This window comes from Hemiscyllium ocellatum, chromosome 12, assembly GCF_020745735.1.
Source record: "Hemiscyllium ocellatum isolate sHemOce1 chromosome 12, sHemOce1.pat.X.cur, whole genome shotgun sequence".
In the NCBI taxonomy this organism is placed as follows: domain Eukaryota; kingdom Metazoa; phylum Chordata; class Chondrichthyes; order Orectolobiformes; family Hemiscylliidae; genus Hemiscyllium; species Hemiscyllium ocellatum.
This window is the reverse complement of record NC_083412.1, coordinates 62,145,926-62,169,375: the sequence shown is the minus strand read 5'-3', so window position 1 is coordinate 62,169,375 and position 23,450 is coordinate 62,145,926. Positions and strand designations below refer to the sequence as shown.

The following is a 23,450-nucleotide window of genomic DNA, read 5'->3' as shown; positions in this document are numbered from 1 at the left end:
GTGCAGCTAGACAGGGGCAGAATACAATAGGAATAGTGATAGGTTTGACAGGTAATATGCTAGGTCAATGAAGTAAATGGGGAAGTACTGAGAGAGACTCAATTAAACTGTATAAATTGTGAAGTAATTCTTGGATCGGTGTGCCTACTTGTTAGCCACTGGTCTTGCAAGTACGTTTCAATAAAATTCGCTGCTTCAGAATTTGACTTTGACTGAAATTTATTGATATGTGAACTTTGTTTCTCATAATCTCAAATTCCAATTTTATCATGTTTAAAAATACAGGACTTCTAAACGGTTTTGCTAAATGATAGTAACCTTATTCAGCTCTGATGTTGAAAAGATCTTTTATTAAAACCGAAACATTTCAAAGTTACAGTTGCTGAATATATACAAAATGCTGATGGGATCCATCACATTCATTTGAAACATTCAATTGAATAAAGCATCCAATGGAGGAGATTCTTATGTGCTGTGCAATCAAGTAGTTGGTCACTCATGACACAATTGTACAACTGCAATTGTTAAAAACACAAATCATCAACAAGAATTACAGGAGCAATACAGGAATTTCTATTTAATCAAATATTTAACAAAAAATTACTTATCTTCAATGTTCGGCAACGCTCACTGGAGTTTTCAATTTCAGCGTTAGTGTAGAATGGGCGATAACAGATTAATCACCTGGTAGATGCCCCATTTGATTTTTTTCTTGATTTTAATATCAATGAAAAGGAAAACTGGGCAAGGTGTGTAATAGACAATCAGACTAATAACATTCATTCCACCCCCATCAAAACTAGAAGTTTGAGGAAATTTCTTCAAAATTATCTGAACAATTCAGTATGATAATTATACAATTTAAAATGCAAGACAATGAAGGAAGACATGCGATTCAATGTTTTAATCAATTAAACTTAAATGGCTTGTCAGAAAGCCTTGATATTGGTTACAAAATTAAATTTCATGTTAAATATTTATAATGCCTGTTCAATATATTATGAATTTAGATCTCACTTTTGGGGACAGAACATTAATAGTTTCTCCCTCTGACAGACAAAAATCAAATCCCCGATGGCTTAGTAACATCAGGTTGGCAAAACTATCAGAAACATTGGAAATGTGGTTACTTAAGATGAACAAAAACAGCAAATAATTTTCTACCTGATGGCAGTTAGCCAAGTTGTGATGCAACAAGAAGAATTTAAATAAAAACTAGTTTTTTTTAATGCTTGTTGCACAGTCCTGAAAATTCCGGGTCATTTCCAGGCTAATTTTATCTGGAAAGAAAGTTTCATGTGCACCTTTCTGCAGTCAAAACATTAATTTGTGTGCTTCCTCAGATGCTGACTAGCTCACTTTCTGTTTGTAGCACTTTCTGATTTACATTTCATTTCTTTTATGTGCCAAGTTTCAACTTTGCAATAACTTACTTGTAAATGAAAGCAGAAGCATTCATTTACAATCCAAAATCCCAAATTGTATATTTGAATTGATCCAAATTCAGAAAGCCACTAGTAGTTCAGTGTGATTGTTAAATTTAATGATTAAGTTCCTCAATGACCATCATCAAAAATTGAATTAACAGGCGCAGAAGATCAGTATGTTGACATTTAATTAGGTAGCTTCTAATTTAGAATTAAATTCCTCCTGGAATTAGATTTTGTTTCTTAAGGCATGCACCTACTCTCAGTTCCTTTAAAATGTTAACACTCCACGATTTGCATTGGTTCATTTATTATGCACATGTAAATATACCATATACCATCTTAATTTTGCATTATTCTCAACAGCCAGCAGCCTGCAGGTAATCTGTAAAAGGGAAGAAGAGAAAAAAAGAAGAAAGCTGTTCTCTCAGCAGGAGGGCTGACAAGTAGTATAACAAAGAGAAATGAATAAGGACGAATACACAGTCACACAGATGGGGATAACTTAATGCTTCACTGCAGAAGATCATAATAAATCTGAGGTTTCTTTGTTTCAGTTCGGAATTGTTCCACCTTCATTCCAACCCGGAAAAGAATTGCTTCATCCCACCATTTACCCATAATCTGAAAGGAAACATTAAGAGTAATTAAAGTGCCAATTTCTTTTTATGGCAGACAATGTGATTAAAGTGTAGTAGTGTGGCAATTGCAGAGCACAAAAGGCTGGGAACACAAGATAGAGTTGGATATGGTCATCACATTATCTAGCAATCAAAGGCCTCTGTTAACAATTAATGGATACAAATACGATGCAGAATAAGGAAAAAAAAATCACTTGTACTGATTTCAACCATTTCATAGATTGTATTGTAGTTTTCAGCTAATGTTAATACAGAGTCTGTCTCAATTCACACCGATTGACCCCAATTACAGCGTATTCTAAATCATTCTGGCTCATTACATTTCATGTACTACAGATTATAGCTTCACTTTTGCATAATGGAGTCTTCCACAATTGTTCAGCAACTAGTCATATCATGTATCTATAATTTAATCAAAGCATTGCCTTCAAATCAGACATAATGAGAAATGTTTACCTCATTCGTTCACAATAAAATTTCTGGGTATCTGCATTAACTGACAGAATTCAGCATTACCTGAAGGCTTATGGGTAGCCTGGAGGAGCTGTATCCAACAGGGACTACAAGAGAAGGAATTCCTGTCAAATTTGCAAGCTGCATATATCTGAGATGAAAATAAAAAAATCAACCAGTTAGGTTAAGAATTTTCACAGCTAAAACTAATGTTTATCTGATTCTGGTATGTTTGTTTATCCAGTCATGAAGGCCTCCTACTTATTTATCTTCCTGTTGGTACATCAGCAACTTTATTACCCAGTGTTCCCTAATATCTCCCTATATACATCTCTAGGGCAGCATGGTGGCCTCACAGCACCAGGGACTCAAGTTCAATTCCAGCCTTGGGTGACTGTCTGCGTGGAATTTGCACATTCTCCCTGAGTTTGCATGGGTTTCCTCTTCTCTCGTCCAAAGATGTGCAGAATTGGCCATACTAAAAAAAAATTGCCCCATCGTATCCAGGGAGACTTAGGCTCATTGGATTGGCCACAGTAAACGTGGAGTTACAGGGATAGAAGGGGATGCTCTTTCGAGGGTTACTACAGACCGAATGGGCCAAATGGTCTCTATCTGCACTGTAGGGATTCTCTGATTATTTGGTTGACTGTCACAGTCCATTATTTTAATTATTCTGTGAAGTGCCTTGTGATGTTCTATTACTTTAAAAGGCACATACAAATCCAAAATTGTTGTGGAAAAAAAAGAAGATTCTGCCATGAACAAAGACTTCAAAGGTACAGGTACTGTTGAAGATGATTAGTAAATGCAGAGGTACCATCCTGAATTAAACATTTGAGGATAGGAAGTCTTGAGTTTGAAAGTGTCATATTTATTTACTTGAAATCAGCAATAGGGAAATGTTCCAGTGGAAAGGAAGAAGGTAACAGGGAATGAAGAACATGTGGGTGATGTGGGAAGTTAGAGCTAGCCTGGAGGGGAATCTGCTATAGTTGAGAGAATTCAAATGGAAAGTGGATCTTAGGGATGTCAATTAATTTAGAAAAAAGTGAGAGCACAAGGGGAACTGAATTAGAAATTGTCGGATGAGGAATCATTCAGTATAGAGGCTGAGGTGGGTGGCAGGGAGTGGGGAAAGGAAAAAAAATGGGAAGAAGCTTACTGACAAGTAAATGTTAAATGTTTACACAAATTCAGATCTCACTATTTGATGTTTAGGAAGCACAATAACAATATTGGAAGCTGGGCTACTGAGCTGAAAATGTGTTGCTGGAAAAGCACAGCAGAGGTCAGGCAGCATCCAAGTAGTAGGAGAATCGACGTTTTGGGCATGAGCCCTTCTTCAGATATTGTAATTATATCTTTCATAATGACACTGTCCTTTCCAAAGTTCCTGTAGCCTTAAATATGTATCTCTAAATTCTACGCAGTTTGTAACCTGCTGTTTGTACAGGCCATCAGGAATGCACTACCTGGGAAGGTAGTGGAGACTGGAAACGTTAAAACTTTAAAAAAATATTTGGATCAATACTTCAAATATCATAACATTCAAAGATATGGGACAAGTGCAGGAAATTGGCATTAGCCCACTTTTAACGGTAGTTATGTCAGTGTAAACTTGACAGGCTGAAGGTCCTTTTCCACACTGTATGAATCTATAAAAGCAGGCCTCCCGCCAGCCCGCTTCTGCAGTTACATTACTCCTACATTGCACCACAGTTTGCAAAACTGAACCTATCTTGTTCACGTCTCTCAAAGACAAAAACATGGTGTGAATGTGGGTTGAAGGTTGGCTCAAATGCTCCAAGCCGTAAGACAAGCCAATCTGTGTCTTCCCAGTCTGAAGCAAAAAAAAATCATGCCCATATTTTCAATTTTTTATTTAAATACAGCCAGTATTTCATTGTAGAACATGGCAGGATCAAGAGACCATTTGATGTTCTTGTGTTTTACTTGATATTCCTCACTCAAAAATAAGAGAAATGAAACATCCTCATTCTTACCTTACTGTGCGGAACATGGATCGAAAATCACTGCACCCTGTGACGAAGTCAGAAGGTTCAGAATGTAGAGCAGTACAGGCTATAGCTAGAGGCATAAATAAGAACAATATAAACATATAGCACTGAACGCATCAGGCTACACACTAAATCACATGGAGACTGGATGCTATACAATTGGTGGCAATTTTGCTATTACTTCTTATTATGTACACATTTTCAGCAAATCTTTAGCTATGTTTGCTGAGTATAAATATTCACTCAATTTTAGTCCAGGGATTAGCCTCATTCACCTGAATAGATAAAATGCCTGTGATTGATATTATCAAGTAATTCAGGACACCATCAAAATGAAAACTCCTGCCTTGGATATCACACTGAAGTTCAGCTGCTATTTTACATCTCCAAAATCACCAAAGTAATAATTAAACACAATAGTTGCTAATGTTGCCTGTGCTGACTTTCTCACACACAGCACCCCCCTCATTCCCTTTGACAAATGCATACATATTCAAAGATCAACCCACAGCATTCTTCTATATTTTTGAGACTGTGATAATCATAGTCTCACTCTACTGAACACAATGTCTATTCCTAAAATATTAAAGAATGTTTATTTTGTTCCACTAGAACACTATAATTAAATACACGATCTATCATGAATTTACTCCTTTGTTGATGGAATTTGAATCAGAATGAACAACCAGATGAGTTAAGACCATAAGAAATAGGAACAGGAGTTCGGCCCCTCATGCCTGCTCTGCCATTCAACAGGATCATGGCTGATCGGACATTCCTCACATCCACTGTGCTGCATTTTTCCTGTTGCCAAACACTTATTTTTTCTTTCTTAATTCTTTTATTTGTTCTTAATCTAGATTATTTCAGCTCTCATTTTAGACCATGGCCACATCCCAATGTTTCAGTATTTGGAAAGGATCTATCCCAAAAATTAAAATCACAATGGCTTCTCTTCATTTTCCCCGAGAGTGATCTCTGGTCATCCCACAGATCCATTCATCATCACGTTCTGTTTTCTTGTCTAAATGCTGTCCCCGTTGGTGACATCATCCAAAAGTAGAGTGTTAGCTTCCATGTAGATGCTGATGACACCCAGGTCTAACTCATCATCGCTACATCGTTCAACTCCTGCACTGTCAGTAAATTAAGTCTGCTTATCTGACATCCTATGCTAAATGAACACAAGTAATTAATTAGCCATAGTCCAAAAAGGACCATAGCATATTGTAAATATCCTCCAATTAAATATTGGAAAGAATTAAAGCCATTGTTTTCAGTCCCCACACTAAAATATGATCAGCAGCCACCAATTCCATCCCTCCCTGGCAACAGATTGAGATTAATCTAGTCTATTTACAACCTCAGTATCGCATTTGATCCCAAGATGAGGTTTGTATCTGATACTTCTGCAATCACCAAGACTGTCTTTCTCTATGTCAGCAATATTATTCAATTCTTCCCCTCTTCAGGTTCACAACTTCCTCTATATTATTTGAATTTAGAGAAGAACATGGCAAATGCTATTAAATTCATCCTAAACACTTCAGCCTTTTGTCTGTGTCTTTTAAAATATAAAGTCAGAATGGAAATCCTCCACTGTGCTCGTTATGTCCATCTTAATTAACAATATGTAAATTAGTATTTCAAAATTCCACACAACTCAAAAAAGATTGTAACCAGAAAATTATAGCATCTTAGAATCCAGACTAAGAGATGTAGGTAATTAAACAATCATTAATGTAATAGATATTACAGGTTCATTCCAATTAATAACTTGTAAACATTGTTAAAAATTGATTATAAAATAAATATGTGCTATTCGGAAGGGCTGCTCTGAATGCACTTAATTTATTAGTTGATAAATCAGGAGACTAAGATCTGTTGGTGATGACAGGATGAAAGAATCACAAGTTAACAGAAACATTGATTTCAACTTCACTTGAGGTGCCCCCGTTTGAATACTGCGTGTCAAAATGGCTCATGAAGACAAATTTGGATATTTGTGGATTACAGAATCTATATTAAAATAACCAGCACATTCCTAATTTAGAACATTAATTTGTTTAACACTGCATTAGACAAAAGTATAATTTTACCTGGTGTGACGATGCATTCCACATCATTAAAGATTTCTTTTAAGAACTGCATAGTCCGTGATCGCTGCCGATTAGCCTGTGTAGACACAAGAAGAAATTTGAAGCTTAAGAGAACGTCCTTTTCCAAAAGTGAAAATGCCCATCAGAAAGCTGCAGGAGGAATAAGTAGATGTGGTATGATGTGAACAGAGAGCACCCCTTATTCCTCTTTCACACATTTCCAATCCATTCTGAAAAGTATTACGCACTCCAATTATATAATTCTCTGGTGTTATAGCTGCATTGTAAGGTTTTCATGCAGATGCAAGGATGTGAGCTTTTTAAATATGAAGTTATGTCAGCAAAGGAACTGAGCAGACATTGATTAAGTGATTGTTACTTAGTAGCCAGAAAGAGAAAAATGGACATCTCATCATTCAAAAGGACCAACCCCAACAGCAGAAAGCAAGCAGTGGATGTAGTTGCAATTACATACTTCAGGGAAACGGCTCCCTCAAAGAAAAAAAATGGATGGGGGAGGAGGAAGTGGAAATAAGCAAAATATTAATTATGTAAGCAAGATGTATATTCTGCATGGTGCCATACCTGTATGTAATCCAGTACAGAGAAGTTAGAAGCAAGAGCTAAAGTTGCTCGGGTGTCCAGATTCTGTCAAAGAAAATATTAATGATATGGTTTAAGAAAAAAAACATGATATGCACTGAGCATCAAAAAATGAAATTGGTACTACAGTATATAGTTGCAACAAGGAAATAACAAGGAAATTTAATGCTTTTCAAGTATTAACAGAGAGGATTGGTCAAGAAAACTCAAACCAGGATAATCTTTCAATATGTAGTGAGAACAGAAGTTGCATGCAGAAATGCAGACAAAGTGACAAGTACCAAATCTGTGGCATAGAATGAAGGTTTTCAGCTTTATTTTTACTATCTATTATTTTGCTTCTCAGCTATTATATTTTGACCAGACGTTTTAAAAATAAAACCTTTTATAAGCAGCAGAAACATTTTTAAAGACAACCAGATGTAACCTCACATTGACAACACAAGGAATTCTCTGTCTTGCTTCAGAACTGTCAAGTGTTAGGCAAATAATTCAATGAAAACAGCTACAAAAATCCTCAGACTACCCATCAAAACACAGGAAATCTCTCTTAAGGTATAAATGATCATTAACTAGTAAACAAAGTTACTAATAAATGGCAAATGAATACATTTTTTCTGTCTTCAGCACAGAAGGTACAAACAAAAATCTCAGCAATACCAAGAATTTGAAGGAAGAGAGGAGCTTGATGAGATTACAATCAGTACGGAAGTGATGCCAAGCAAATTGCTACAGCCATGGTTTAATGAGATCTGGGTTCATCCATACTCATAAAAGCAGCAGCTAATGAGATAGTAGATATGCTGGTGTTAATTTCCCAAAATTTGTTGAGATTATGGAAAGATCCCATCAGACTGTAACATAATAAATAAAACCCTTTTATTCGGGAAGGAAAGGAAGCAGAAAACAGGAAATTGTTTCCTGGTTGACATCTGTCATGGAGAAGGCGTTTGAATTGATCATTAAGGAGATTATAAGTCAATGCTTGGGAGAAAAAAACTAAGATAATGGAAAAGCGTCAGCTGGTTATGTTAAAGGGAACTTATGTTTAACCAATTTATTGGAATTCATTGAAGGTTAAGGGATGACCTTATGGAGATGTACAAAATCATGAGGGGCATAGATAAGATGAATAGCAACGGTCTTTTCCCTCAGGTGGGGATGTTCAAAACTAAAGGGCAAATTTTGAATGTGAGAGGAGAAAGATTTAAAAGGGACCTGAGGGGCAACTTTTTCACACAGTTTATATGTGGAATGATCTGCCAAAGGAAGTGATAGATGCAGGTACAGTTATAACATTTAAAAGACATTTAATTAGGAAATGTTTAGAGGCATATGGGCCAAACACAGGCAAGTGGAACCAGTTTAGTTTGCAATTATGTTTGGCATGGACAAATTGGAACGAAGGGTCTGTTTCCATGCTGTACAATTCAATGAATAACATGCTGTGGATAAAGGGAATTGCACGGGCGAACTGTATTTGCATTTCCAGAAAGCAAGTGACAAGGCATCACATAAATGGTTGTTGAACAAAATAGGTAAGGAGTAATACACTAACATGAATGAAAAATAGAGTGAAAACAGCGCTTGCATAAAATGGTCTTCTTCAAATTGATGGGATGTGACAAATGGTTTGCCCCAAGCACTTGGGCTGGGCTATCCTGTACTAGTCCTCAACTTCTTACAATTTATAACAATGACTTAGGTGAGGGGAACAAATGCCAGGGGCTAAACCTGCAGATGATATAAAGATGATTAGAAAAGTATTTTGTGAAGGTGGCATAACAAGGTTGTAGACCTATCTAGGTGAAGTGAGCAGGCAAAACATCTGGCAGATGGAGCACAGTATGTGAAAATGGAAATATGAGAAAAACTGAACATAAAGGACATTGGTGAGACCACATCTCAAGGACTGGGTATAGTTTTGGTCGCATTAGTTAGGGAAGGATATAAATATATTGAAGGTGGTTTAGAGGTGGTGTACAAAGTTGATTCCTGAATGAATCAGTCATGTTATTATTAGAGATTTGACAGGCTAGGCTTGATTTCATTGGAGTTTAGAAGAATTACAGGTGACTTAATTGAAGTTTATAATATCCTGAATGTATTTAACAGGGTGGTGTGGAAAGAGTTATTTCTGAGGCACTGCTTAAAGTTAGGGATTGGTCACCCTTTCCAGAAAGAGATGAGGTGAAACATTTTCATTCAGAGGACAGTGTGACTTTAGAACTCTCTGCTTTAGAAGGTGCTGGATGTGGGGTCATCGAATATTTTTAAGGTGAAGACAGATTCTCTTGCCTAACAAGAATTTATCTAAGGTTAACAAGGGTCAATGGGAATAAGGAATTTAGAAAGCAAACAGATCAGTCAGGATCTTACTGAATGCCAGAGCAGGTTTGAAAGACTAAATGGTCTAATTCTGCTCCTAATTTCTAAGTTTGTAAATCAGATGAATTAATCAGTAGTGTGAATTAAGAAATGAAGTGCATCTCTTTTCACTTAATGTAAGCTTTTGGCTTGTTCGCACCCAAATCCAATTATTTCCTTACCATCTTGTTGTATTGAGTATTAAAATCCAGGTGCAAGGCCTGCTGTATCTCACTCAGTATGCAAATAGTGTGGGAAACTTTTATCTCCTCCAGTTCTGGGATGTGTAGGTCTACCAGTGTTGCACCAAAACCTTTTAGGTACTGCACCGCTACACAGAAGGGATAAAAACTAACAATGTTGAATCCAAAAATAGTGAAATCGTTAAATTTATACTTTATGCTTTTAGCTCCCATTTTAAAATATCGGTTTCAATTCCTCTGCACGACAATGGGATGTTACATGGTGAGAGGTCTCTCACAGTTAGCATATGCTACAATGGTACAGGTGGCAATGACAGTGTTTACATTCCTCTTCTCCCTTTCACGAATACTATATTGCTGAAAAGCATCCAAATGCAGCCTAGGTGATATATCAAACGTCAGTTCAGGATGGTACATCTGACTGAATTTTGAATTTTTATTGTTTAGCACTAAAAGTTGATTAGAATTGAAAACAATTTTGTCAAACATTTTCATCTGTCACTCATCAGGACACTCTCAAAAATACCAATGCAAAGAGGAACAACGTTTTCATGCTGTATACAAACAGCATGCCGATTGATTGGCAATTGGTAGAGGCAAGTTTTCAGGTCAATACCTTGGCCAAAGTCAACCTGTCTACTTTAAACTTAAACAAAGTTTGGTAATTAAATGTTAGTTATTATCTCACTGTTGCATTTTCCATCACAACATTTCTACCAATCACAATCAGCACGTCCCTCACACACAAATCTAAAAATGCTGTTCTCTTACATTCATACCCTTGATTAGTGCAAGGTAATAAAAGGTATCTTTTAAGGAATACTCAAGTTCTTTACTCCCAAGAGAAACGTTCCAAATACTTAAAGACTTTCTTGATTATACTATTTTTAAAAAAAGCATTTTACTGTGTTCCTAATTTAATCTCTTCAATTTATTTTGTTTTCTCATAAAACTCTACATCCATATACGAAGCAAGAAGCTAAATTGCTTCTCTGTCAATGAAATTTAATTGGGCTATTAACCACTTGGAGGAATTTTCTTCTTTTTCTTCCTTTTGCTGGGTTGTGAATGGCTGCAAATAAGAATTGACCATTTAGGAAGCCACTGTTGTAAAACTGGATTACTAACACACTGAAACTGGAGTGAAGTTTGCACTGACACTGCTATCAAACTCAGTAGGGACATCGTACAGTTGCCCAGAATCTGACTCTGAAAGGGCTCTTATATTAAAAAGGTGAACTTTCCAGTGCTCTGCTCTTCGCAATTTTTTTTGCCAAGAAACACAGATCAGGAAATCTCTCAGGTACAGGCTGTGATTTTCTGTTCATTAAAAATTAAATGGATAGCAACAGGGGTTTATCCCTCCACTCTCCTGTGCTAGATTCTCTTCTCTCTCCTCACCCGTCTAAAGGTAGCAGATTAGCTTGCAATACTATAAGCTAAAACTCTTCCAGTCTATTGGGGTCTAGGATGTCCTGGTAGATAATTGGCAGAAGCTCTCCTGTTGATTTTCAGCCCTATTATACACGGTAAAAAACTTAGAAAGGCAATTTTCAGTATCCATACCTTCCTGACAAACATCCAAGACTTCAGTATCACAATCCTGTTAAAATTCAAGACAAGGTGGAAATTTAGAACAGCACAGAATTTCAAGGAGCAAAACCATTAATCATAATGACAGGAAAACAGTGTCGTGAGTTGCCCATGGCTGAATATGACAAAATGGTTATTAGGAGTTTTCTTTTAAACTGACACAATCAAAAGGAAACTTTAGCTGGTGTAGCATTTCATATTGGTCAAATCATGGTCATCACAGACAGACAACAAAATGTCTCTGAGTCTTAGTGAGATAGGACTAGAATGCAAACAATAACACTCTGATAAGGCAGCTCAGATGTAGACCATCTGTTTTGAGATTTCTGATTTTTAAATTAAATAGAAAGGGAAACTTTGACTGACCTGAGACGAGGTTTTATAAAGTAAATATAATTAGATATTAGAATAGACACATATTCATTCAAGAATGGAAATTTAAATTTATTAGACATTGGTGAGTTAAATTTCTGAAGGGGGTTAGCCTTGGATGCAGAGACTAGTTTTGATGAATATCCTTGAAGAAACTTCTCTGTCAGCAAGAAAATTAGAACAACGAAAAGGAATAAACAAGGTAACCCCATAGAGTACCAGAAGACAAATAATGTAGCAATGGGAGCAGAAACAATTTTGAAACAGGGTCACTATGATTTCAAGATAATAACAACTGCTGCTTCGCAAGTCAGATAAGAGGGAAGCTACTCCCAAAATTGTTAGCTTTGTCACAGAGTCGACAGAGTAGTGCTGCTGGGAAAGCACGGCAGGTCAGGCAGCATCCGAGGAGCAGAAGAATCGACATTTCGGGCATAAGCCCTTCATCAGAAATCCTGATAAACATTGATTCGCCTGCTCCTTGGACGCTACCTGATCTGCTGTGCTTTTCCAGCGTCACACTCTCTACTCTGATCTCCAGCATCTGCAGTCCTTACTTTCTCCTAGCTTTGTCACAGAATTATAGTATTAGCTTTAACTATGTATAACTTTATATTAGAGCTGATATTACAAATATTATAACAATTTTTAGAAATTAGCATCCTTTTTAATGTTCTGTACTAAGATCAGCAAAGAATATGAATTGCATGACCAAATTTGAAAAGTAATAAGCAAGTATGCGATGCAGCTGGCAATTGTCCAGGAAGGGCAATAATAATCTATGTTAGAATGTGGTCAATAATCATAACAGCCCAAGGACAGGAGATAGGAGGTCTGGCAAACATCACAAGCTAATGGGAGGCCCAAAGGTTGAACATGAAGATGTGCATCATTGATTGCGTATTCACAGAATTGGATGTGTAGGTTACTGGGGATGTGGCAAGTATACATGTCAATGTTGCATTTAACCATTGTAATGTAGTGTGTATAAATATCCTGTACTTTATTGTAACTGACTTCCAATCTTGAGCTTTAATTAAGAGGGCAACTCTTAAACATGGGAAAGCCAGATACAGAGCTCTCTCTGGTCTCTCCCATGCTTTTGGTAAAGGAGATCAATAAAGATTGATTTGCACTAGTGAAACCGGGACTCAGACTCCTCTTTAAAATGCCTCTCCAACAACAGGAATCTGAAAATACAGATGCTGCAAACCTTTAGGTCCCAGAGCTGGAGATGGAGGAATTGCAGCTTGATTCCAGTCAAGATGGTGAAGTGGCAAACTGTAGGAGAACCCCAACTCTCAGAGCTTATGACTTGTGTGTCTTCCCCTTGATATTCATTTCTTGCAAAGAAAGACACTTCATTCATCATGTGCCACTTTTGAGACCTGGCTGGAATTCCGCCCAGTGCATTATCCCACCAACCAAGCAGTTCAGAGACTGACTAAAATTATGTTTAGCTTTCCTGATGCATCTTCAAGATCTCAATATGTGTAATAAATGAGCCCTTTAAATGATTCCTTCCCTCCTCGCCCCACCACTCATAAGATTTAGCAACTTGAGAGGCTCTGCTGCCCTCTCTATGGCAGATGAAATATTCAGATACTTGCATAGTCACATCCTCCTTGACAGGGGAATCACCAGCAAGTTAAAATGGTATATGAAAGTATTGCCTTGACTAACTATCATTGTGCACATTTTTGCATATAGATTTACATTTCCATACAACCTCATTCTGTCACAGACCAGGCTTGGCTTTACCTTGAAGAACTTCCAATCTATCCCAATTCTTATGTTCTTCAGATCAGGACTTCCAATATTATGGAAATTTACTGCAGGTTGATGAAGACCTAAAAGAGGAATAGGAATATGACACCAACTTATATTCCACCTGCTCTGCGACAGTCACCAAGAGTATTATCGATTTGAAAGTAACATTTGCATTTGGACCAGGCAGGTGAAACAGAACAATCTTGGAACACCAGACGACATTTTTTAAAAATAGTAACTTCTCTACAAATAGAATTAGCCATTTTTATAATGCCTCTCGTTAAAAGTGAGCAATGTTTTGAGAAAGTTAACGTCACTAGTTTTGCAGTCTGGGAAATCATTTACAAGAGTTTTCTCGCAGATTATTCCAACAGATTTGAGCTTTCCTTTGCATTGGCAGAGATTTTCAAAACATTACATTTCTACATCTTGTAAATTTGTAGCATTATTTAACCTATCGTTAAAACCAAATTTCACATGCCAGATGAAAAGCAATAAAATCTAAAGCAAACATTCAGTTAACTTGCAGCGAAAATACGCAGAGGCACAAAAGGTGACTCAACTCAAGCCAGAGTATTTTTTGAAGCTGTGAAGGGAGATTGTGGAAATAAATTTAACATTACTTTATTCTGTCAGCCTGGAATTTGAATCACCAACAGCCAAGAAATGAAACATGTGCACTTCTCTCAGAGTATTGCTTACACTGTCAAGTACAGACAACAACTCTCGAGTTTCTCATTCTTCAGCAGTATGCATTGCTATAGTGTGCAAATGAGCCTTCACGATCTCCTCTGGCTTTAAAACATACACGCAAAAAGCCTTTATTTCTTCATACCAGAAAAATGGCAATGCACAAGGTCTGAATCTGTTTTACAAAATGTTCATTAAACTTTAGGCTTGAATTTTACATAATTTTTCCAAAACAGCTGGAAGTACCTTTAAAATGTACAGAAACAAACAACAAGTTACTCATATGTTACCATACTGTAATGGTGCTACTTCTACACACTTATTACCCAATCTCTTCTGGGAAGGGCACAGAAAGAAGAAATAATTTCCTTAGTTTAGATTGAGAAAAAATTCTGAAAAATCCAGCTTTGACTGCTAAGGGCAGTTAGGCCTGTTCCAGGAAACAATAGCAACCGAGGTACACATATTAATGCAAAACCTCCCATCATACGGAGGCTACACTTTAGTTCCTTGCTAAACATTAGCAGCAAATCCCATTGACTACATGTTCCAGCAATCTATTCCAGATGTCGGTAACTTTTGAAGGAGGAGAATGTTTCAACATCACTATATTTTTTTGCTCCCTTGTCCTTTCCAGTTTACTTAACATAAATAGCCATCTTGGGACTATGATCATTTCCTTGCTTTAAAAACTTAAAATCAGATCCCTCCAGTGTAGAAGGAGGAAATTTAGATAAGTGTACACTTCTCTAAAATATGAAACACCATGTCTCTAAGTTAATTAAGGTCTACTTAAAGTTAGTTAATATGTACCCAAGTCAAATGGCCTCCCTTATTAGGCTCCCATCCTGGAAGATATAATGATCATCTCCTCCACAGAAAAGACCAATGCTTTTGATAAAAAATATTACAATTGTACTAACTGCATCTTTCTCGGATGTAAAATAATCTCATTCTTTGTTCATTGAATCATAGTTACTGATGCCAACAATTATTCAAGATCTATATATGTAAAAATTGCTGCCAATATATTACAAAACGTACCATATGGATAATCAGGATCTGGACCTGCCAGAATTGCATAAGATATAGCTGCATCTTTTACAGATGTACAAATTGGACCTGCCAACACAAACAAGTATTATTCAGAATATTCAGCTTTGTTGAATACAAAGTTAAACAGCTCATTTCTACTAACTCCAGAGACAAATGAATAAGAGTGGAGTTTCAGCTATTTTGTTACAATTTTCTGCACCGTTATCATATATGAGGGGTCAGTTAGCTCAGTTGGTTGGGCAGAGTGATCCCAACAGTATGGTTTCAATTCCTGCACCAATTGATGTTACCATGAAGGATTCTCCTTCTCCACCTCTCCCCTCCTCGGTGACCGTCAGATTGAACCACCACCAGTTATAACCCTTTCTAATGAGAGACTAACCCCTTTAACAAGTGAGTAGAAAAGATCCCCAGCTTTTGGAAAACAAAGTTAGATAAACTGGAAAGTGACTCGATTGAATATTGCGGTTTTACACAGTAGTTTCTTCTGATGGACAGGATGTACATGCATTTGGAAAGGCAAGGACTGATTAGGGATAGTCAACATGGCTTTATGCATAGGAAATCATATCTCACAAACTCAATCGAGTTTTTTGAAGAAGTAACAAAGAGGATTGATGAGGGCAGAGTGGTAGATGTGATCTATATGGATTTCAGTAAGGCATTCAACAAAGTTCCCCATGGGAGAATGGTGAGCAAGGTTAGATCTCATGGAATACAGGGAGAACTCACTATTTCGATATAGAACTAGGTCAAAAGGTAGAAAACAGAGGGTGGTGGTGACAGGGTTGTTTGTTAGACTGGAGGCTTGTGACCAGTGGAGTGCCACAAGGATCGGTGCTGGGTCCACTATTTTTCATCATTTATATAAATGATTTTGGTGTGAGCATAGGAGGTATAGTTGGTAAGTTTGCAGATGACACCAAAATTGGAGATATAGTGGACAGTGAAGAGGGTTACCTCAGATTACAACAGAATCTTGATCAGATGAGCCAACGGGGCTGAGAAGTGGCAGATGGAGTTTAATTTAGATAAATGTGAGGTGCTGCATTTTGGGAAAGCAAATCTTAGCAGGACTTATACATTTAATGGTAAGGTCCTAGGGAGTGTTGATGAACAAAGGGACCTTGGAGTGCAGGGTCATAGCTCCTTGAAAGTGGAGTCACAGGTAGATAGGGGAGTGAAGAAGGCGTTTGGTATGCTTTCCTTTAATGGTCAGAGTATTGAGTACAGGAGTTGGGAGGTCATGTTGCAGCTTACAGGACATTTGTTAGGCCACTGTTGGAATATTGCGTGCAATTCTGGTCTCCTTATTGGGAAGATGTTGTGAAGCTTGAAAGGGTTCAGAAAAGATTTACAAAGATGTTGCCAGGGTTGGAGGATTTGAGCTATAGGGAGAGGTTGAATAGGCTAGGGCTGTTTTCCCTGCAGCGTCGGAGGCTAAGGGATGACATTATAGAGGTTTACAAAATCATGAGGGGCATGGATAGGATAAACAGACAAAGTCTTTTCCCTGGGGTGGAGGAGTCCAGAACTTGAGGGCATAGGTTTAGGGTGAGAGAGGAAAGATATAAGCGGGACCTAAGGGGCAACTTTTTCACCCAGAGGGTGGTACGTGTATGGACTGAGCTGCCAGAGGAAGTGGTGGAGGCTAGTACCATTACAACATTTAAAAGGCATCTGGATGGGTATATGAATAGGAAAGGTTTGGAGGGATATGGGCAAGGTGCTGGCAAGTGGGACAAATTGGGTTGGGATATCTGGTCGGCATGGACGTGTTGGACCAAAGGGTCTGTTTCTGTGTTGTACATCCTTATGACTCTATGACTCAAGTGAATTTATATATGATAGACCAGGTAAATCTTGCATTATCATTTTTGTATTGTATTGTAGTAGGAATCTGGAAGCACAACATCACTTAAATTCTTTGAAAACTTAGACCTTGTTTAGCACTCAAAGCAGTAAACTTCAACCATAATCGGTATTTATAGAATGCATTGATTTTTGAAGACATTATTTCGTGGAATACTGGAATCAATGTAAAACACAGCATTTGTTGCCCAGCCATCAAGATTTGCTATTTTGAACCATTACAGTCCATCTGGTGTAGGTACACACACAGTGCTATTACAAAGAAATTTCCAGGATTTTGAACAAACAAGGAACAAAATACAGTGCTAAGTCAGGACAGTTGGTGATTTGAAGGGAACTTGCAGGTGGTTGGGCTCCCATATGTCTGCTGCCCTTGGGCTTCTATGTGGTAGAGGTTGCTGATTTGGGAGGCGTTATTGAAGGCGGCTTGGCGTTTACCAGCTTTTTATATAAGTTACATATATCGCTTGCAGATCAATAAAATGGGACAGGAAATTGTGTATGTTACTTAATGAAGCGCAGCAAAATCTTGTCTTACCCAAACTGACAGTAGAGTAGGAAAGAGGATATGACCCAATGGTGCTGATTCGACCAAAGGTAACTGAAAGAAATAGAAACAAACAAGTTAACAGACTTTGTGTCTAGCAATAATTAAACTGACAAATATCCAGACCATGTGACATCAGATGTTCCACAGCCAAAGTCCATAATTTTCTGACCATTTACACATAGTACATATGCCCAAAATTATACTGTGCAAGGAGCCTCACTGGGAGGACAATGTAAGAAACGATCCTTTTACAGCCCATTTTTGTAGCTGTGGAGTGAATGGCCTGAATTTTAGCACAATGAGAGAGTGGGAGATTTGGGCTACAGCTGTGAGTAAGGAAACCAGAAAAAAAGGCCTCTCTCTGAACAAAGTGGTAGGTTTCATTTTCACAGTCTGCTTGACCAACAGCCTGGGAGGTCAGTCAGTCAAGACATTGGCTTACAGACCTGAAGAATGAGAGATTCAGATAATTGGAGGAGTAGCAGACTGAACTCCAGGAAAATTGGAGCTAGATCTTGGCAGCATGTTCTTCCTAGTTCAAAGGGACTTACTTTAGCACCTTCACATCTTTTAAACATCTCTGTTTTCCAAATTCCAGTTGCATGTGGTTAAAAACAAAATGATTACTAAAACGACAGCACTCCCACCATCACATTTAATAGAGCAACCTGCTTCCCACAACTTGAATTGGGAGTGAGCTGGTACTAGGTGGATTGCTTCCTGTACCAGAAAGTTTGCATTTTTATCCTATGACATTAACCAAAATCGCTTGTTCTAGAGAATTATTACTCAACAGACTACGAGGTAATTTCACATGACCTAGTTCTAGAGCAAAGCAGACAGAATTCCTCCAAGTATTTTAGGGTGTCTGCAGTTTTTACCATCAGATTTTAACCTGCAACATAGATGTCAATTATCTGAGTCATCTCCATAAAGGAACTCTGATCTAAACTGGCAAGTAAATGCACAAAGACCTACAAAAAGCAGAAGTCAGGCTCAACACTGGTTCTCAAACATTGCAAAAAACTTTGCTTCGCAAAAATGTTTATCAAAATAAAACTACCTTTCAATCCCACCGCACCACAGAATGCTGCTGGAATTCTTACAGACCCTCCTCCATCGCTCCCAATTGCCAACGGGCAAAGACCTTCAAGGAAAATGTTACTACGGTTAAATCCACCGTTAAAAATTATAGTGTAGAATTATAACAGAGCACCAATAATAAATAATTTAGTTATTTACACAGTCTTTTCCTTCTAGATAATATATTTTAATTCAGGATATCCAGACAAGGACTTCTGATAGTTCAGCAATTACACGGGCAAGTAGCTAAGCTACAGTGTCACAAAGTTGGTTCCTTTTTTCTAAAAGCTGTTCCTTTTCTCAAGGATACTGTCTCCTTGGTTTTTCACAGAGGAGTCGTAAATGCTCCCAGTGCCGATTAGACTGATCTGGTACAGAGATTAAAGGGTATTGAGAGGCCTTTTTATTTATATGTAATCAGATGAGACTTCGGGCCAAAGAAGTCAAGTTTTAGAAGTGACCTGTATAATGAAAAGGGGAGTGGTCAGCTCTCTAGCTGAACAGTTCAGTCCAGAAGTAGTTGGGAGTTCAACAGAGCGCAATGTGGAAACACTCTCTTTCCTCCTGCTCTTCTAACTTCAAACTGTAAGCATTTATTCCATTTATACTGTTTTTCAAGAGGGTGATTGATGGGACAGTTGTGTATATTTGGAACAGCATAATTAAATCTAGTTTGGATAGACTGAGTTCTGTAGAGGTTCTTTATTCTGTCCTTCATGTTTCATTGTGTAATTTTGTGAATAAATCTTTGTCTGTTTTAAAACCTGGTAGTCAACCTAGCTAGCTCACTCCAGGTAATTTTCACTGTACACTTACTGCACCAAATTGCAAACTTATGATCTGGGCTGCCTGCTCAAGAATGTTTTGAGTGGTCTGGCCTAGTCCATAACAACAGACTAGACAAATCTCAAGTTTGTCCTGTACATGGTGAACTAGTTTATCTGGATGGTGATGGGATGCTCCAAATAATTTTAAGACTTGTTAATTATAAAGGTGAAAGTTCAGCCAAGGTCGCTGCTCTTAATTGCCATTAGGTAATGCATTCTGGAATATCAGGTCAGTGCAGAACTGGGTTGGTTACACTCCTACAACCTCTGACAAGTGTTGTCACTTGCTAAGTATTGGACAGCACCCAGCATAAATAGTTGCAAAGACATTAGGAAGACAGAGGAGGAACAATAAAGTACACATTTGGCTTTCAAGCAATTCTTCACTGTAACCAAACTGAACTGGAGGGATGGCAGTACCTTTATGTGTGTCGGCATATATTTTGCCGTTTTCTGGTTCCTTCTGATCTGTACTAGCTATAGCTAACTGAACAATTCACATATTTTCCAGGAGCTCCATGTGTTCTCGATAACCAAGGTACCTGAATTTGTGGTAGTCACCATGAATTAAGGCCATTTGCCACTGATGAAGAAAGTTGCATTGAAAGATTAAGAGATCCAGGGATGAAACGATCAACTTTCTTAATGTAGAATGGACTGGACTTTAGTTCAATGAATCTCCCAATGTGAAACTGCAAATGATGTCAACAAGCTGCTCAAACAGCAAATCACATGAAAAGAAAATTCTTTCAGCATTCTCCCAGAATTCCAACAAGGAAATGGAAAGCACCAAAATCAAATCACATTTACAAAGTGAAGGGAAAAAGTTGAAATATCATGAATGATTTTTTAACATGTAATTTTTTAAAAATTTAGTAATTAATCATAGTGGAGTCATTTAACAGCATTCCGCAAAAATAAAATGATGCTCTGTGCCAAATCAGGTGCTGAACAATAGTTGTCACCCAGATCAACATCAAAGACTCAGTTGCACTTCATTGGACAAAGCATAACTTTTGTTTGGGGGAATGTTCTAATGGTGATTCAAGATATGAAAGAGCAAGTTCTAACCAGATTAGCTAATTTTATTAATTGCTGGTACTTGTTAGGTTTTGAGGGGGTTGTGACTCTCACATGACAACTGCAGGATTTCTACTTCATTATATATCTGTAGTAAATCCTGAAGTTAGTCTCAGTGCCAAAGGGAGAATGCCAGCAGCTTGCAGTCAAAAAGCCCATAGAACTTCCAGGCAATTATATTTACTTAGCTTCCTTTAAATGCAGATGTAATCAGCTCATTACCTCTACAACTAGCTCTGTGAGCTCTTCCTTCAATATAAACAGATGTTACTACCAGAAAACGTAATTATTTCTACATTCTTCAATAAGTGGTTTTCAAAAAACAAGATTCACTTTATAACCTGATACCAGACAGTTAGAGGAACAGGTAAAGTCACCATAGTCCCAGTAGACAATGAGGCTGCTCTCTCATTAGAGAGAGATGACTGTTGGTGGTTTAACCTGAGGATCACAACACATCAGGAAGGGGAGAAGTCGAGAAGGTAGGAGCTACATGGCATTTCAGCTAGTACAGGAATTGAACCCATACTGTTGATGTCATTCTCCACTGCAAAATGGCCATACAGCCAATGGAGCTAATCTACCCTCTGCCAGACAGTGCCATATTCTTGAAAGATTTAAATTCTTACCAGATGCTACAGCTGCCCCTGAACCGCTGGAGCTCCCTCCAGTAAAACAGCGAAGATTGTAAGGATTTCTGGGAACGCCATGGAATCTGTAATGACAGGAGAGTTTGCCATAAAATGCTTCCTAGTAGCAGACCACTTTAATGTGCAATTCCATTTTCTCACAAATACACTCTTTGCTAGGTTTCATGCTGTTATCTTCCAATACAGATCTTCCTAATTCTATAAATCTGCTGATTTAGAATGTATTAAAAGCAGAAAGTGCTGGGGAAACTCAGCAGCTCCTGCTGAAGCTATGGATAAGATAAACACAGTTAATCCCGCAAGTCCAATATGACTGCCAAATTTTATCAGGCAATTATATTTACTTAGCTTCCTTTAAATGCAGATGTAATCAGCTCATTACCTCTACAACTAGCTCTGTGAGCTCTTCCTTCAATATAAACAGATGTTACTACCAGAAAACGTAATTATTTCTACATTCTTCAATAAGTGGTTTTCAAAAAACAAGATTCACTTTATAACCTGATACCAGACAGTTAGAGGAACAGGTAAAGTCACCATAGTCCCAGTAGACAATGAGGCTGCTCTCTCATTAGAGAGAGATGACTGTTGGTGGTTTAACCTGAGGATCACAACACATCAGGAAGGGGAGAAGTCATGTTTCCATTTTAGGCTTCAAACATTACAGGTTGTGCTCTTATCATCATGCTGATATAGATCTCATTGCAGTACTAGTTCTTGTCCCTGTTTTGCTCTGTCATGTCCATATACCCGTATGACAAAAAGGAAATATTCAAATGTTTATCCACTTTCCACTTAAACACTGCTATGGACTGAGAATCTACTCCTGCTTAGATTTTCTAACTAACTGATTTGAATGTTCAAATATCTCAAGGGCTGCAAAGGCACCGAAAGCACCAAGGAGTCAGTCATGCTGGAACAAGCCGCTAGAAATGCCTTCACACGTCTCAGCAAATTGATCTGCAGGGACCCACTTGGACAGTTTGCCTAACACTTAAACTGGTTATTTACATATTTACTGAGGGTTTCTCCTAGAAACCAGGGAGGAGCACATCTCTGCAAATCAAAAAGCATATTAAAACATGTCAATTGTTCCCAACCTTACCACACTCGAACAGCATCGCTAACCTCTTTTCACCTTCCAGAGGGGTTTATTCCTATGAGTGAAGGGAATGTGGGAGGGGTGAACAGTACTTGAGAAGCGAAGGGGACTTTTCAGTGTATTGCAGAAGAGGGGAGCAGCAACAAAATTAAATCTTGGAAACACTTGTACTTGTTTAACAACTGACTTCAGATGCAAAGCTGCTATTTGAAATGGCCTATCAAGCCATTTCAGTCATACCTGACTGGTAAAAGTCTCAATAAAGGAATGAAATCTGATGAACCATTGGATGGTGACCTAGGCAATGGAAATGATAAATTTAGCCCTGTTGACCTGCAAATTCCTCCTAACTAACCATTTCGGAGGATTAGTGCTGAAATTGAGAGTTATCATACAGTCTGACCAAGCAACATTCTGACATCATAATCTCCAGCTGCATCATCAACAATTATTCCTCCATAAGCTCAGAAGTGGGAACTTCCACTGATGATTGCAGAATATTCAGTATCATTTGCAACTTTTCAGATACTGAAGCAATCCTTGTCCAAGTGCAGCAAGACCTGGACAATATACAGGTTTGGGCTGACAAGATAAGCACGTTGTGTCACACAAGCACCAGGCAATGAGACAAGAGAGGGTGTAACCAATGCCTCTTGACATTCAAATGGCATTACCATTACTGAATCCCCCATTATCAACATCTTTGGGGATATCATTAATCAGAAATTCAACTCGACTAGCCATATACACATTGTGGCTACAAGGACAAGTCAGAGGCTAAGAATCCTGCAGCAAGTAACTCACTGCCTGACTCCCTAAAGCCTGTCTACTGTCCACAAGGCACAAGTGAGGAATGTGATAGAATACTCCCCACTTGCCTGGATGGGTTCAGCTCCAACAATATTTAAGAAGTTTGACACTATCCAGGACAAAGCAGCCGGTTTGATTGGCACCACATCCACCTGCTTTACCACACTGGCAACAGTATGTA

General features: G+C 38.0%; 1 protein-coding gene across 1 annotated transcript in view; it reads right to left on the bottom strand.

Annotated features, from left to right (window-relative positions):
* Window positions 1-340: 340 nt before the first annotated feature.
* LOC132821089 (uncharacterized) overlaps window positions 341-23,450 on the bottom strand; it is a 49,378-nt gene continuing 26,268 nt past the window's right edge. Inside the window, exons 9-20 of the mRNA XM_060833608.1 lie at window positions 21,337-21,422; window positions 18,781-18,864; window positions 17,706-17,768; window positions 15,284-15,361; window positions 13,541-13,629; window positions 11,381-11,417; window positions 9,794-9,942; window positions 7,227-7,289; window positions 6,642-6,717; window positions 4,528-4,612; window positions 2,585-2,672; window positions 341-2,051 (exon numbers count right to left, since the gene is read on the bottom strand). Coding sequence (XP_060689591.1) covers window positions 1,941-2,051; window positions 2,585-2,672; window positions 4,528-4,612; window positions 6,642-6,717; window positions 7,227-7,289; window positions 9,794-9,942; window positions 11,381-11,417; window positions 13,541-13,629; window positions 15,284-15,361; window positions 17,706-17,768; window positions 18,781-18,864; window positions 21,337-21,422 — 1,009 coding nt within the window. The 3' untranslated portion in view covers window positions 341-1,940. The remainder of the gene's footprint in view (window positions 2,052-2,584; window positions 2,673-4,527; window positions 4,613-6,641; window positions 6,718-7,226; window positions 7,290-9,793; window positions 9,943-11,380; window positions 11,418-13,540; window positions 13,630-15,283; window positions 15,362-17,705; window positions 17,769-18,780; window positions 18,865-21,336; window positions 21,423-23,450) is intronic.